The sequence below is a fragment of the Miniopterus schreibersii genome, assembly GCF_964146895.1.
Source record: "Miniopterus schreibersii genome assembly, chromosome: 22".
NCBI classification, from domain to species: domain Eukaryota; kingdom Metazoa; phylum Chordata; class Mammalia; order Chiroptera; family Miniopteridae; genus Miniopterus; species Miniopterus schreibersii.
The window spans coordinates 14,779,416-14,795,228 of record NC_138124.1 but is presented as its reverse complement, the minus strand read 5'-3'; the positions used below and the strand labels follow the sequence as shown (position 1 = coordinate 14,795,228).

The 15,813-nt window shown below is 57.3% G+C and overlaps 1 protein-coding gene across 1 annotated transcript; it reads left to right on the top strand.

The window, feature by feature from the left end:
• The first annotated feature begins 1,397 nt into the window (after positions 1-1,397).
• IDH2 (isocitrate dehydrogenase (NADP(+)) 2) lies at positions 1,398-14,133 on the top strand. Its single transcript, XM_081124530.1, has 11 exons — positions 1,398-1,601; positions 8,076-8,167; positions 8,559-8,724; positions 9,580-9,740; positions 9,831-9,974; positions 10,671-10,807; positions 10,968-11,119; positions 12,846-12,958; positions 13,070-13,167; positions 13,261-13,353; positions 13,767-14,133. Exons 1-11 carry the CDS (start codon positions 1,487-1,489, stop codon positions 13,852-13,854), a joined length of 1,359 nt encoding a protein of 452 aa, XP_080980656.1. The 5' UTR covers positions 1,398-1,486; the 3' UTR covers positions 13,855-14,133.
• The last annotated feature ends 1,680 nt before the right edge of the window (positions 14,134-15,813 follow it).

Sequence of the window (15,813 nt, the reverse complement as noted above, 5' to 3'; positions counted from 1 at the left end):
CTGAGCAAACCGCTAGGACAGGCAGCAATTTCTTTAGGACCATTTCAGTCCGGCACACAGCACTGGATGCTATGAATCTGAATGTCTGGGTCAGAAGGATCCTCGGCGGGTGCATTCTCCCGGTTGACAGGTATGGACCCCAAGGCCCAGGTGTCGCAGGATAACACCCAGGACGGCATGAGAGCCACATACCCACAGGCTTCCCTGGTCTCTGCTTGTGTTTTGAGCAAGAGAATTGGGAACAGAGTGAAGGGGATAATGGGTCATTCCGGGACACGCTGGCCCAAGAACAGGCATTTGACTGAGGCCTCAGGCTTTGGGGGGGGGCCCCAAAGCAGCCTCCCCTTTGGGCTCAGTCTGCTGGACCTCAGGGCTAGAGCAGTAGCTCTGCCTGGCTGGCCGGGCCAGGGAGAGGGAAGTTTGGAAGTCAGTAATTCAAGGTCGCTCTCCTGGCCCAGCTCCAGCTGGCAACGCCGACCGCGGACAGAAAGCTGGGAACACAGGCCCGAGAGAGTTTGGGTGTATCTGGAGTGAGATGTGACTGGGAAAGAGGGGAGCTGGGGTCAGATTTTTCTACATAAAACTCCAGTCCTGTTGGTGTCTCGTTTCAAGAAAATGGGTGGAGGCAGGAGGGGGGGAACTGGATGGGACACACACTTGGGGTGTTTTTGACCGAACCAATCAGCATGGTGTTTTCTATGAAAACAGGCAAAAATGGGGCTGTTTACCTGGGTAAACGCTGAGTGTGTTCAGCCCAGGAGGCACGCTGAGCCCCATCTGGAAGCCTCTGCTGGTTGTCCTTGGGCACAGCGCGCGCCCAGCCTTTCAGGCCCGCTGGGCGGCCAGGCCTTGCGGCTGGGAGAAGTCCCCCCGTCTGTCCGCTGCGGGACAGGCTCTGGCTCCGCCGAACGACTCCGGGGACTCGCAGCTTGACCTCTGGTGAGACGCAGAGGGGCGCCCCAGCCGGTCTAGCCCACCCGTGGAGGGGAGAGGAGGGGCTGAGGGCGACCCTGAGGAGCCCCGACGTGCCCGCGGCCCGCGTCCAAGAGCGCAGACTGCGCCCTGGGCGAACGCGCCTTGGGGTTCGGCCCGGCAAACGCGAAGGACGCAGGTGCTTCCCCGGATTTGCCTTTTTTGGGGGGTTGAAGCTGTGCGGGCAGCTGACACCCTGTAGTCCTGCAGAGAGGGGCGCGCGGCTCCCCTGAGCCTCCAGCGCGCGCCCCCGGGGAGGGTGCGGGGGGAGGGGGGGTCCCGCCCGAGCCCTGGCGCGGGTCCAGCGCCGCTTCCCGCGATGCCGGCGACGCGCGGCCCTGCGTGCGGGGCGGGTCCCGCCCGGCCCGGTCCCGCCTCCTCCCCGCGAGGCCCAATGGGGTGGCGGCCCCCGGGCCCCGCCCCGGCCGTGCCTGCGCGCCCCGCGCCCAGGTCTGGGCACCCGGCCGCCAGGCAGCGGGAGCAGCGGCCGGCGCTCGGATCGTGCCTGCTCGGGATGGCTGGCTACCTGCGGGTCGTGCGCTCGCTCGGCAGGGCCTCGGGCTCGGGGCCGGCCTGGGCGCCCGCAGCCCTGACACCCCCCAACTTGCAGGAGCAGCCGCGGCGCCACTGTGAGTCCCCCGGGGCGCGGGAGCGGGGGCGGGGGGGGGGTGTCCGAGCGGGTGCGCGACGTGGCGGCCTCGGGGCGGGGGGATCGGGGAGCGCGAGCCGGGCGCTCGCCCTCCGGGGGCCGCGGGGCTGCGCGCACGGAGAGCCGGGGACGGCCTGGCTGCGCCGTGTCCTGCCCCCCAGCGTCCAGGCGCCGTGGTGGGGACTTGAAGGACTGTGGCAACTGGTGGCTCCGGGCGATGCCAACCCCGCGGCCCTGTGCGCGCGCGCAGGAGGGGGGGCGCGCAGAGCCGGCGGGGTGGAAAGGGGGCGCTCCAGGCTGCCTCGCGCTCCGGATGAGGCCCTATGGGGTGCAGGGGGTGGTACCCCGCCCACCCTGGATGGAGACGAGCAGCCGAGCGGGGGCCGCGAGCTGTTTCTCGCTCAGACAAAGGCAAGGGGGTGGGGGTGGGGGGCGCATCCACTTCCCCTTCCTTTCCAGCCGTGCGCGCTGGAACCCCTCGTGGCTGCCAGGCCCCCGCCGGCTATTTTTGGAGCCTTTTACGCGACAGCTGGAGGAGCGTGCTGTTCGTCTTGCCCCCTTTGTTCCGACTGCCCCCTTTCTCCTTGCCGCCGCGCTTGAGGCGCCCTCCTGGGCCCTCTCCGTTGGCCCGCGCGCCGGCCCCTTGCGCTTTGTTCCCAGTGCCTGGGGGGGCCCCTGAGCTCCTTAGCTCCTTAGCAGAGGTCGGGGTCCTGAGAAGCAGGGCGCAGCCGGGGCCTCCATGACCGATGTAGGCCGCTGGCCCTGCTGCTCTGCGGGCACTGCCTGCGCCCTGGCTCTCCATCGCCAGCCACGCGTGGCCGGGGAACCGTGTAGGTCCCTTGGCCCTGTCTGTCTGATGCCTGTTGTCACGGAAACCCCTCTCCTGACCTGGCCAGGAGCCCCTAGGGGTTGAGCCAGGAGAGTGAGGGGGGGGGCGGGTGCCCTGGCTTTCCTGCCAGTGTAGGTAATCTTTAACCCAGTGTGGGAGCAGCTGACTAGAGCTTGGGCCCCAGCACAGCACCCCCCCCCCCACACACACACACATCTGCCCCCAACCTGCCAAGGAGAAAGGGCATTTCTGCTTTGGAACTTCTAGGATTTGTCTCTAAAGGGTCAGACCTGCGATCCCAAGGCTCCAAGTGCCCCCAGACTCCAAGTTTCCCAGAGGGCTCCTCCTTCAGCAACATAGGGGGCAAGTTAGATACGGTCTCCAATTCTCCCTTTTATTCTGCATGGATGATAAATAAAATTAATGAAGGGTCCCGGCCTACATGGGGCAGTTGGTCGGATGTCCCCCTGGCCTGGAAAGGTTGCAGGTTCGATTCCCGGTCAGGGCACATGCTCAGGTTGCTGGCTGGATCCCCAGTAGGGGGCGGGCCTGAGGCAGCCAGTTGGTGTTTCACTCTCACATTGATGTTTCTCTCTCTCTCCCTCTCCTGTCTTCTCTCTCTAAAAATCAATTTAAAAAAATATTTTTAAAAAGGAAGAGACACCCCGCCCCTCCACACACACACACACACACACACACATGCACACAAACAAAAAAACAAAAAGCATTTGGGGGCCTGAATTTGGGTGGCACATAAAAAGAGCAAGCAGTTGCAGGTCCTTCCAGGAGGCCTTCCAAGTACACTGGTTACTGATCAGAAGAATGCCTGCTGTTTGAGTTGGACGTGCAACTATTCAGTGGTGACGTCTGCTGGCTTGATACCTGGCCACGCTGCCAGCGAGCGACAGACTAGTTGGCATTCCCCTTGATGACAAGGAAAGAGTATTTTTGGGCTAAAACACCGTGTCTTTGCTGCCTGGTAATCCCCACGTGTGTCTCTTGGTAGTTCTGCCACTCATAAGCCTCCAGCGACTGCTCGTGTGGTTCTGATAAGCTGGAGTTGGGGGATGCGAGTGAGGGTGGGCTCTGCCTGCCACTCCGTGGGAGCGTTACTTATCTAGCCTTCCTTTGCTCCACTCCTGGCGTGGGAACTTCTTCATTTTCTCAGCTGCCCTTGAATGCCTCAGATCCTGGTGACTTGCCCGCTGTCACAGGGCAAATTATTTAACGATTGTTCAAGGTTTTGCAAACCCACCGGTAGAGTTCTTACGTGTTCTCCACGGAGCCCTGTTTCAGCCACATCAGATAAGACCGCAGCGGCCGCTTCAGAGCTGTTTTGGGCGGTTGTGTTTAGCGACCAGTAGGTTTTGAGGAAAGGCCTCTCTGGAAAACCTGGGATCCTGCCCCCAAATCCCGTCTGTGAGGTTGAGGCCTCGTGTGCTGATTGCTGATTCCGTTTAGGGTATGAGCCGGAAACCGCTCTCTGATTCCTGGACCCAGGCTCTGTGGCCTGCCCTGGACTTTATACTCCTGCAAACTCAGGTTTAAAATACTACCAACAGATCGCAAATATTAACACACTATAAATTGTGAATTTCTCCGGAGGATGGAGCCCATTGCCTGGCAGAGTGGCCACTGTGTATATTTTTTTGATGGTCTGGTGCAGTCTGGCTGTGAGAAGTCACCGGCCACACAGGAGGTGAAGGCAGGGCAGCCGACGGAACTGACCATAAGCAAATTGACGTTCATTCATGCCTTCAGCAAATATTGTGCTTCTCCGGTGTGCCAGGGACCATGCAAGGTGCCAGGGGCAGAGCTGGGGATAAGAGGCACAGCTTTGTGCCCTTAATGGAGCTTAAATTCAGATAATAAATAAGGCAGAAGTCAGCTACTCTGATATAGGGTAACAGCAGAATGAACATGGAAAGGTGTGTGCGAAAGTTTGAGTTAGGGTGGCCAGAGGAGAAGGTGCTGGAAGATGCCCTGAGGGAGCAGAAGAAACAGGCCATTGAGTCGTCGAGGGAAGAGAGAAGTGCAGGGGTCAGGGCCATGGTGGAGGGGCACGCAGGTGCAGAGAGGAAAGCTTGGGTGCGTGAGGCTCAGACTGCACCTCGGTGGGTGACAGATGGGCCAGGTCGTGGGGCCATGGATGGGGGACTGGCAGGCTGTTTTTGAGGACCTCGGCCCTTACTCCGAGTGAAAGGAGAGGCTTTCCAGGGTTTTGAGAGGAGTGTCATTCTGGCTTCGGGGACCTGGGAGGAGGCATCACCTGGCAAGAGAGGCTGGTGGCTGGGACCTGGGTGTGGCCCTGGGGGAGGGGAGAAGTGGTTGGATTCTGGATGCATTTCCCAGAAAGAGCCAGTAGAGGTTTTTTTGTTTGTTTTTTTAATCTTTACCTGAGGATACTTTTTTGATTGCTTATCAGAGAGAGTGGAAGGGGGAGAGAGAGAAACATGGATGTGAGAGAGACACGTCGATTGGTCGCCTCCTGCATGCAGGGCTGGGGATCGAGCCTGCAACCTCTGGCTGGAATTGAACCCGGGACCCTTCAGTCCTCGGGCCAAGGCTCTGACCACTGAGCAAAACCGCCTAGGGCCGGTAGGATTTTTTTGATGATTTGGATGTGGGTGTGAGCGAAAGGGAGGGAAAATACTAGAATGTCTCTGGAATTAGGGCTCCACATTCTGCTGAGCTGTGCTGCCTGGAATGTGGCAGAAGCAGTTATCATGGGTGCGGCTGGCTTTGGGGGCACCTTGAGCCTTAAGCTCGCAGCAGCAGGCAGGTCCTGAAAACTGGGGGACAGGTTTGAGATCTTTACTGGGTGTTGGGCGCTGGGAGCCCTGCACGGGGAGGACAGTTGGCCTAACGGGCCTCCTGCGACTGCTGTAACCGCATCCCACGCTCTGGCCCAGAGGACAGTGTTTGTGCAACGTCTCATCTGAAGATCTCAGGGTGTCCCTTGGAGGCTTTCGGGGAGGCCCTGCAGCTGTTCCTGGGATTTTAGGTTGCTTGTTACCACTTGTCTCCCAGTGGAGCAGACGATGGGAGTGTCTTTACCAAATATTGGCTGGACAACAGACAAGGTCTGAAACTCCGATCCGATGTCTTGGGGTGCTCTGGGGGCACGTGGCAGGCCTGGCATGAGGAGAGAGGCTGCTCAGCCCAGCCCCCCCATGCCATGAGCTCAGTTTGAAAGCAATTAATTCTTCAAAAGAGGCTAGATTTTTTTTCTATTCTTTTAAAAAAATTATTATGATGTTTTTATTGATTTCAAAGAGAGGAAGGGAGAGGGAGAGAGAGAGAAACATCAATGATGAGAATCACGGATCAGCTGCCTCCTGCACACCGCTTACTGGGGATCGAGCTCGCAACCCGGGCCTGTGCCCTGACTGGGAATCGAACCGAGATCTCCGGGATCCTAGGTCGATGCTCAACCGCTGAGCCACGCCGGCCCAGCTTTTTTTTTCTATTCTTAATTTTCGTGTATTTCATTTTACTTTTTTAAATTAAAATTTTTATTTTCACTTACAGTTTGCACTCAATATTATTTTACATTAATTTCAGGTGTACAACATAGTGGTTAGACAATCATACACTTTACAAAGTGTCCCCCCTGATATTTCCAGGCCCCACCCGGCACCATCCATAGTCATTACAATATTATTAACTATGTTCCCTGTGCTGTACTTTACGTCCCCGTGACTGTTCTGTAACCACCAATCTGTCCTCAATCCCTTCACCAGAGAGGCTGGATTTTTTATGTACAATCTCCTGAGGGTGTTTTTTTTTTAACTGGTTTAATTTTTTAAATTAATTTTTATTTCTTATGTTTTATTGTACAAAGGCATAACAGAAATTTCTATCTTATCCATTTTTAAGTCTGCAGTTCAGTGGTTTTCAGTATATTTACATTATGTGCAACCAACATCTGGAGCTTTTTCATCCTGCAAAACTGAAATCCTTATACCCATTAAACAACAATTCCCGGCTCCCCCCGCCCCCAGCCCCTGGCAACCACCATTCTGCTTTCTGTGTCTGTGACGTTGACCCCTCTGGGCACCTCATATAAGGAGAATCGTACTGTATATGTCTTTTTTTGGCGACTGGCTTGTTTCAGTTAGTGTCCTTAAGGTTCATCCATGTTGTGGCATGAGACAAGATTTCCTTTTCAAGGCTGAGTAATAGTCCATTATATGTGTATTCTGCCTGGCGAAGGGGGTGAATGGGGAAAACAAGAGGACATCTGTCATACTTTCAACAATAAATTAAAAATATATGAAGTTAAAATGTATCGACTTTCTAAGTAAAGTGTAGGAATTGTAAAAAGCTTAGGGGATATAGTAAATAAATATACCTATTTAGCCCGGCCAGTGTGGCTTAGCAGTTGAGCTTTGTTGACCCACGAACCAGGAGGTCATGAGTTCGATTCCCCATCAGGGCACTTGCCCAGGTTGGGGGCTCGATCCCCAATAGGGAGCGCGCAGGAGGCAGCCGATTGATGTTTCTCTCTCTCCCTTTCCCCTTCCTCTCTCTCTCAAATCAATAAAACAATATTTTAAAAAATCCTTGCATATTTAATACCGCTCCTAATTTATCACAGGAGTTACTTCCCCAAAATGTTAAAAATGTGAATCGCAGCTGGACTGGAAGAGTGTCTGGGAAATGTGGCGCTCTTTTTGAGAGATGCCTCTCTGGCAGGACTGGCCGACCTGAGCCACTCAGACCGCTTTCGAGGTCCCTTCCCAGGTGCCCTCCTGCAAGGTACAAATCCTCAAACTGTCGCCGCCGGCAGGCGGCCGGGAACCTCAGCCTCCCCACGTTGAGAGTGGAGGTAACGATACTCCCTCGGGGAGGGGCTGGAGGGCTGAATGGAATCGTGTGAAGTGCGGGGTACACTGTCTAGCACCGAGGAGGTGTTAACACGCTCTCTCCTCAACGGCAACTTAGTCAGGTTCTCAGGTTGCAAGCAACAGACCGAGTGAGTGACTGGTCGGCTTTGAGAGGATGTTATTGGAAAAACACACAGGGGGGCCCGGCCGGCGTGGCTCAGTGGTCACAGTTCGATTCCCGCTCAGGGCACAGGCCTGGGTTGTGGGCTCGATCCCCAGCAGGGGGCGAGCAAGAGGCAGGCGACTGATGACTCTCATCATTGATGTTTCTCTCTCTCTCTCTCCCTCTATCTTCTCCTCTCTGAAATCAATAAAAACATATTTAAAACAAAGCAAAACACAAGGTAGCTTCATAGAACTGCGTGGATCGGATTAGCGGGGATTCCGGGGAACCAGGTGGAGCAGCCCCTGGGGCGGCCTCCCTGGACTTGCTCCTGGACAAGGGGGCCCCAGCTGGCCCTGGTTCCCTGTGTTCTCTCCTCCGCCTTCAGAGTCCCGGGGAGGAGATCTCACTGGCCCAGGCTGGCATCCTCTTGACTGGCCATACCCAGTGGGGGGGCAGGTGGGATTCAGGTCCCCGAGGCATCCGAGAGCTGCCCCAGCAGAAGGGGAGTGACCGCTGGACGGCTGGGCCCTGGCTGACCACTGCTCTCTCCTTGGCGGGTCCTGCGGGCAGGAGGGGGGCTCCCCGACCCTCCTCCCCAGGGGCGTCAGGCGCTCTCTGTGCCCCTTCTAGATGCCGACAAGAGGATCAAGGTGGCCAAGCCAGTGGTGGAGATGGATGGCGATGAGATGACCCGTATTATCTGGCAGTTCATCAAGGAAAAGGTAGTTTCCTCCAGGGGGGCCCGGCTTTCCACGCGGAGGTCCAGGCCCTGGGCTCCTCTCCTGGGCCCCACCCAGCTTCCTGATGGACCTGTCCCCCGGTGGGCAGCCGCGGTCCTGTCCCCAGCTGTCTGTGTCTCATGCCGGTGATGACCCTGCGTCCTGCCCATCTTGACCCCCTCTGTGCCAACCTGCTTCCCCGAGGGAGTGAAAGGGGCACAGGTCTGCCGGCCTCTCTCCAGAGCCCCGGCTCCAGCCAGCTGGGGGGCCCCTTGGAGGAATGGGTGCCCCTCCCTCGTCCCTGCCCTACCGAGTGTCCCCTGCCACAGCCAGCACGTGCCCCTGAGTCGCAGTGATATGGGCTGATGCCTTGGCCCTGGCTGTCTGTCCCTAGCTCATCCTGCCCCATGTGGACGTCCAGCTCAAGTATTTCGACCTGGGGCTCCCGAACCGTGACAAGACGGACGACCAGGTCACCATCGACTCCGCACTGGCCACCCAGAAGTACAGCGTGGCTGTCAAATGTGCCACCATCACCCCTGACGAGGCCCGTGTGGAAGGTGCGGGGGCGTGGGAGGTGGGTGGGCTGGGAACCCCTGTAGATGGGGCTGGGGAGGGGCGCTTAAGGCGCTGGCCTCCGTTTCCACAGTGATGGAGCTGAGACCAGAACCCATTCCCCTGCCCATTCGCCTCAGAGAGGTGCCCCCGCCAGGCTTGGACTGGCTGCTGGCCCCTGGTCCTGGGGGCTGCTCTTGAGGCTTCCATGAAACGGCACTGATGTGTGGGTAGAGGGGCCAGGTTCAGAAGGTTCGAGAAAGCGTGGTGTAGGAGTTTGCGGAGTTCTACCCCCTACAGTAGCAGGGACCCAGAGGAAGCATTTGAGACACCCCCCCCCCCCCGCCTCCTGTCTTTCGGGTTGTACTGACCTTAAGGTGTTGGGATCATTTCGGTGCTAAGCTCTTCTCGCAAGTTTTCTTTTTTTTCCCCTGAGCCCTGGGACGTACATACCCCCATTTTCCAGACAAGGAACATCGTGGACAGAGGTGGTAGAGCTGGACCCTGAAGCCAGGCAGTGTAATTCCGGAGCCCACTCGTTCGCACTGTGGACCAGGGGTGGGGAACGTCTGGCCCACAGGCTGTATAGGTCTGGTCCTGCAGACAGGACTCGAAATTCAACAACTCTAGGAGCTATTTTCAAAGCTAATTTTTAAGTTGATAATTTTGTAAGGCCCTCGAATGATGTTATAAATAATCCAAATGGCCCTTGGCAGAAAAAAGGTTCCCCACCCCTGTTCTAGACTCTTCCCCAGGGATCACTTTTTAGGACCCTCACCTGGCTGCGTTGTTGCTTGGGGTTCAAATTTTGGTTGGAAGACAAGGGGCCCAATGGGGCCGCTTCATCTCTGCCTGCCTAGAGTTCAAGCTAAAGAAAATGTGGAAGAGCCCCAACGGAACCATCCGGAACATCCTCGGCGGGACCGTCTTCAGGGAGCCCATTATCTGCAAAAACATCCCCCGCCTGGTCCCCGGCTGGACCAAGCCCATCACCATCGGCAGGCACGCCCACGGCGACCAGGTGGGCCCCGGCGGGAGTTGGGGTCTGCTGGCCTGGGACCCCCACCTGCGTGGAGCCCCTGGCCTGAGCCACCTTCTCATATCTCTGCAGTACAAGGCCACGGACTTTGTGGCGGACCGGGCCGGCACCTTCAAGATGGTGTTCACCCCAAAGGATGGCAGCGGTGCCAAGGAGTGGGAGGTGTTCAACTTCCCCGCCGGCGGCGTGGGCATGGGCATGTACAACACCGACGAGGTGAGGCCGGCGTGAGGTGAGGTGCATGGAGCCCGAGCTCCTGTCCCCCAGCCTGGGGTCCCTGCCGGCTTGACTGCTTCTGCAAAAGTTCCAGCCTGAGTCACACGACTACCTCTGAGCCAGTCACCAAGGCCCCCAAGAGAGAGGAAGAGCTCTGATCGGATGAGCCAGACACACAGTCAACTCTAGAGACAGGGCCCATCCTAGCCATGGGGTCTAAGAATTGCAGAGGGGACCCTGGCCGGTTTGGCTCAGTGGTTAGAGCAACAGCCCAGGGACTGAAGGGTCCCGGGTTTTTATTCCGGCCAAGGGCACGGATCTTGGTTGCAGACTCCATCCCCGGCCCTGGTCAGGGCTCGTGCAGGAGGCAGCCAATCGATGTGTCTCTCTCACGTCGATGTTTCTCCCTCTGTCTCTCTGAAAAGCAATGGAAAACATATGCTCGGGTGAACATTAAAACAAAAAAAGAATTGCAGAGGGGGAAGTAGCTTCCCAAAGCAAAGCTGGGGGGCTGATTCTTCCCAGAAGCCAGGAGGGAGAGGCTGGGCCACTAGAAACAGCAGATGCTTGCTTAGGGTGGCTGGATTAACCCAGATTGCCAGAGAGGGTCGTGGGGAGGGGAGGGGTGCTGTTTTTGGGTGGAGCCTGGCTGGCCCCTGGGGGACGGTGCCAGGACCTCTCTCTCTCTCCCTGCAGTCCATCTCGGGTTTCGCGCACAGCTGCTTCCAGTATGCCATCCAGAAGAAGTGGCCCCTGTACATGAGCACCAAGAACACCATCTTGAAAGCCTACGACGGGCGCTTCAAGGACATCTTCCAGGACATCTTTGACAAGTAACAGCCTCTCCCTTCACGGGATGTCACAGCCCTTCCCCTTGTGTCCCCCACCCCCACACCCCCCAGCCTCATCCTACCCGGGAAGGTGGCTCAGGAGAGGGATCCCCAGCCCGCCGGCCTCCTGCCCTCCTCCCACACCAGGCCCCTCTGCTTCCAGGCATTATAAGACGGACTTCGACAAGAATAAAATCTGGTACGAGCACCGGCTCATTGATGACATGGTGGCTCAGGTCCTCAAGTCTTCAGGCGGCTTTGTGTGGGCCTGCAAGAACTATGATGGAGACGTGCAGTCAGACATCCTGGCCCAGGGTACGCCGGGAGCACCCTGCTCCCTGTCGGGGATGGGTTGCTCGGCTTCTCTGGCTGGGGGTCATTTTCAGACCCCTTTTGGTAGAAAACTCCAGTGTAGCAGCAGTGGCCTCGGGCTTGCCGGCTGATTGCAAAGCCCCCTGTGGACAGCAAGGGGCAGGAGCTCCCTGGTAGCCGAGTGAGCGTCACACTTTAGTGTTTGGGCTGGTGCATTACTGAGGCCACCCGTTGAAGCGAAAGGACACAGGAATTCAAGTTCTCAAGGGCTAGGTGTGTTGGCCTTGAGGTTCCTGTCCAGGAAGGGGCCAAGCAACTGGTAGGTTTGGCTCCAGATTTGAAGGACGTTTGGCTCCAGTGGAACCAAACATAGGATTGAGCACAACTGGGTGCCCTTTACATCGCAGAGAATTTAGGTTGCACGGCAAGCCTTTTGGAGGTAGGAAAATATCGGAGAAGGCAGAAAAGACCCCAGGCCCTACAGTGTCCCGAAAAGTGAATCAGATTCCAGCGGAGAGCCTGGGTAGGCTGTTAGAGGGGAACGGTGAGAAATAGCCCAATTACGTGGGTAACGGGTGCAGGGAAGACGGTGGGAGAAGGCAGTGTGGAGCACAGAGAATGCAGGAGGAGCAAGGCTGTGTGAGGTGGGTGAGGCCCAGCTCCCGAGAAGGACAAATGAGAAGCCCAGGCCAGGCTGCAACGAGAAGGCAGAGGGTCTCGAAGCTTTATAAACCTTTGGTTTTATTTGGAAAAGTTCAGTGGTCCTCTTACTAGAGCAATCCCCATCTAGGCTGCAAAGACTGCAGACAAGAGAAAGGCATGACCATGACCCCTAAACAGATAGGGAATTGGTGAGTTCAGGGAAGGTTCAGGGAACCGTGGAGAAGGGGCGCCCCGCTCCCTGCCCCAACGGCAAAAACTCGTAGACAGTTTTTCCAGAGGAGTTGTTCAGTTTTCCTTTTTTGGGACTAAACAATTTTTTTTTTAAATATTTCTTTATTGATTTCAGAGAGAGGAAGGGAGAGGGAGAGAGAGAGAAACATCAATGATGAGAGTCATTGATCACCTGCCTCCTGCTCGCCCCCTGCTGGGGATCGAGGGGATCGAGGGGATCGAGCCCACAACCCAGGCCTGGGCCCTGACCGGGAATCGAACCGAGATCTCCTGGCTCACAGGTCGACGCTCAACCGCTGAGCCACGCCGGCCAGGCGGGACTTGACAGTTCTTACTTTGGTGCTTCGGAAGCCCAGGAGACCTTGGCAACAGAAAAGGTTGACTTATGGATCTGGGAGAAATTGGAAATATATCGTGAAGCTTCTCCATAGCCGAAAAGAGCAGAGAATAAAGCGATCCCTGGGAAATGCTGGCAACAGGCTTTATTCTTTTTGCTCGAATGTGCCTCCTGGCCACGAGCCAGGCTGGGTGGGTGCACAGAACTCTGTGGGGTCCTGGGACCTGGGGGCCACGGGGCTCTGGGACACTCAGAGGTGAAGCCACAGGTGTATGCTCACAGGCCAATAGCCACGTTCAGTGTTCCCCTGCCCTGTCCTGGGCCCTGGAGACCCACGACGAGGGTGACAAACCAGAAACGGCTCCTGTCCTCCCAGGTACAGCTGGGGGTGGGTGAGTGGAGTCCTAAGTTGAGTGACAGCAAGAAGGGAGGTGGGCTCCATCCAGGTGGTCTGAGGAGAGGCACTGATGCTTAGAGGTGGGTCTTCCCACTCTTCAGGCTTTGGCTCCCTGGGCCTGATGACGTCTGTGCTGGTCTGCCCCGATGGAAAGACCATTGAGGCCGAGGCTGCTCATGGGACAGTCACCCGCCACTATCGGGAGCACCAGAAGGTAAGCGTGGGGGGCCTGCCCACACCATCTACCACCGGAGCCCAGAACCCACCAGCTTGCATCCCTTATTGGCTTATTGGCTCTTAATCCCCCTGCTGTCCCCGCCCCCAGGGCCAGCCCACCAGCACCAACCCCATTGCCAGCATCTTTGCCTGGACACGAGGCCTGGAGCACCGGGGAAAGCTGGACGGAAACCAGGACCTCATCAGGTGAGCGCAGAGGAAGGGCCTGAGCTGGCCCGGGGCAGGTTCGGGGCCCAGACCCTGCACAGCCGGGGTCTCACTCTGCCCCTCCCCCTGCAGGTTTTCCCAGACCCTGGAGAAGGTGTGTGTTCAGACGGTGGAGAGCGGAGCCATGACCAAGGACCTGGCGGGCTGCATCCATGGTCTCAGCAAGTGCGTGGCCTGGGTGGAGGGAGGGGTGGGGCTGGCCTTCCGGGACCTCAGGGACATGTGGGAAGAAGCCCAGGACACTTAGTAGAGGCCCCCTCCCGAGGCAGCCTTGCCTCCAGGAGCCGCCTGGGGCAGGACAGGTCCCCAGCCCTGAGGCTACAGCTCAGAGCCTTTCCACCCCATCCCGAACCCATCCCCGAGCTTGTCCCAGGAGAGCTTGGACCCAGCTGCCCATTCACCTGCAAAAGAACAGGCCGACTTTCCCAGGCTCCTGCTGCGGCCCTTTGGCAATGGGCTGCAGGTGACCTGGGACCTGCAGGTAGCCTGGCCATGCCCCTCCCAGGACACAGGGCCCAAGAGCAACAGGGCCACCACTCGGGCATCTGCCCCTCACACGCGTGCTGTTCTCTCGGCAGCGTGAAGCTAAACGAACACTTTCTGAACACCTCGGACTTCCTGGACACCATCAAGAGCAACCTGGACAAAGCCCTGGCCCAGAAGTAGTGGGACCGCGGGGCAGAGCGCGCACCCGGCCGCCCCGACGGACGCCCAGGCCACGCGGTGGAGGGTGAGCCTCAAGCCCTCTCCGGAGGCCTTTCTAGGGGACGTTCTTTTTTTTTTATAAGCAAAATGTTTTTAAAAGTATCTGCGTTTCCCCTCGCGGTGACGTGAGGCAGGAACAGTGTGTTTTACCTCAGCCGTCAGTATGTTTTGCATACTGTAATTTATGTCGCCTTTGGAACACATCGTGCCATATTTAGCTACTAAAATCTCTTCACAAAACCGTCTGCTGTGTTTGTCCCTCGGGGGGAAGGAGGCAGCTGGGGCCCGGAGGCCGAGGGACAGTCTGGAGCCTCAGGCCACATAGGTCTCTGTCCCAGGCTCCATCCAAGCGGGGCCACCGTGGTGGGAGGGACTGGGTAATACTCTATGGGAACCACCCGAGTGGCCTGGAGGTCCCCTAGAATTTCCTAGCATGGTTCTTTGACCATTTGGGGGTTATCATGTCTTGATAGATTCAGGTTATCAGTATTTTTTCTTTCTGTGTTGGTTTTCATCTTCTAAACATCTCCAGACCCCTTTCCTCTTTTCTCTGTACTAAAAACAGGCCCCGCTTGGCAGCTGACTCTGGTTCTCCGCTCACAGCTGCCTGGGGGGGTGGGGGGAGTGGACAGAAGGTGGGTCTCAGCCTTGGGTTCATCTTCTCCATTCTTCAGCACAACTAGAAAAGTAATGAGGTTGCCCTAGAGTTAAATAGATCCAATATACAAGGCTGTCCTCGTAGTATACACTTTAGGTGTTAAAATGTCCTGGGAAAGAACTGTGTCATAATCACTTGATAAATGGTTGGCAACTCGAAGTCCACTTCTCAAATTTTGGGGCACGAGGGGGCGGGGGCGACGCTCCCAGATCCTGAAACCCAGTGGCTGGGAACCTCAGTAGCTTTGAGATGGGCCCTAGCCGCCCACCACACTGGCGCCCCCTTCTGTTCGGAGGACCACTCTTCCTGGGTCATCACCCTGAGCCCCCAGGGTGCTGGGAAGAAAAGCTGGGGAGCTCCTTCTGCTAGGCCCAGCTCCTGGGAGGAAGCTCAAGGTTTCCAGCTCCTTCTTGCCCATCAGTAGCAAAGAGCTGGCAGCCCCCCAGGACGCACAGCCTCGGAAGCCCAGTCTGGCACGGTGAGCTGGCTTCTGTCCCAGGGCCATGTTGGTGGGAAAGGAGGGGTAGCCGCTTTTCTCTGAAAGTGGTGGGAATTCTGGACGTTGGTCTGTCCCCCTCTCTTGGGCTTCGTGCAGCACAGCTCCCTGTAGGCGCCTGGCCCTGCGGGGGGGGCCACTCGGTGCAAAGGATGGTCCGGGTCTCCTTCAGGCCCTTGGAGGGAGATGCCCCTGCTGGGTAGGGCTGCAAAGCTTCGTGTGGGAGTTCCTTCCAGGTCCCCCCAGAACCATGGAAAGAAGCACTCGCAGTCGCCTCACTAAAGAATATTCATTTATTTATAATTATTGCTAAGTAAACTTCTCTTTTAAACGGGAACATAAAAACACAGTAGGGCTCTGCACGAGTGGGATTTCTAAACAGTTGGTCTGTGTACACGTCAAAATAAGTTAGAATGGAATTCATCCAGGAGTTTCCAAGTCACCCGAGAGGCCACACAACACCTCTTTTGCAAAGGTTGGGGGCGAGGGGTGAGGACAGGAGCCTTGCCAAGACCACTCCCCCAGCCCCCCCCTCCCCCCCAGCTCAAATCGTGAGTTGTGCTATCCCCTTCTCTTAGCTTCGCCCAGGTCCAAGGCACAGGGCAGGGGCGTTCAAGTATCGAATCTTGCGGAGGACCGGCGCTGATGGCGGGGCTGGGGGAGGGAAGGAGAGCCCCACCCCGGGGCCCAGACCTCCTCCCTTGGGTCCCCAAGACCAAGGCCACTGCGCTGGCAGGAGAGAGAAAGAGGAGGTTCAGGGTTCTTT

Excerpts from the sequence above, each read along its gene's own strand:
- IDH2 (XM_081124530.1), top strand. The coding sequence starts at position 1,487 with ATGGCTGGCTACCTGCGGGTCGTGCGCTCGCTCGGCAGGGCCTCGGGC. Across the intron at positions 9,975-10,670 it reads GCATGTACAACACCGACGAG|TCCATCTCGGGTTTCGCGCA; the intron begins GTGAGGCCGGCG and ends CTCTCCCTGCAG. Across the intron at positions 10,808-10,967 it reads TTCCAGGACATCTTTGACAA|GCATTATAAGACGGACTTCG; the intron begins GTAACAGCCTCT and ends CTCTGCTTCCAG.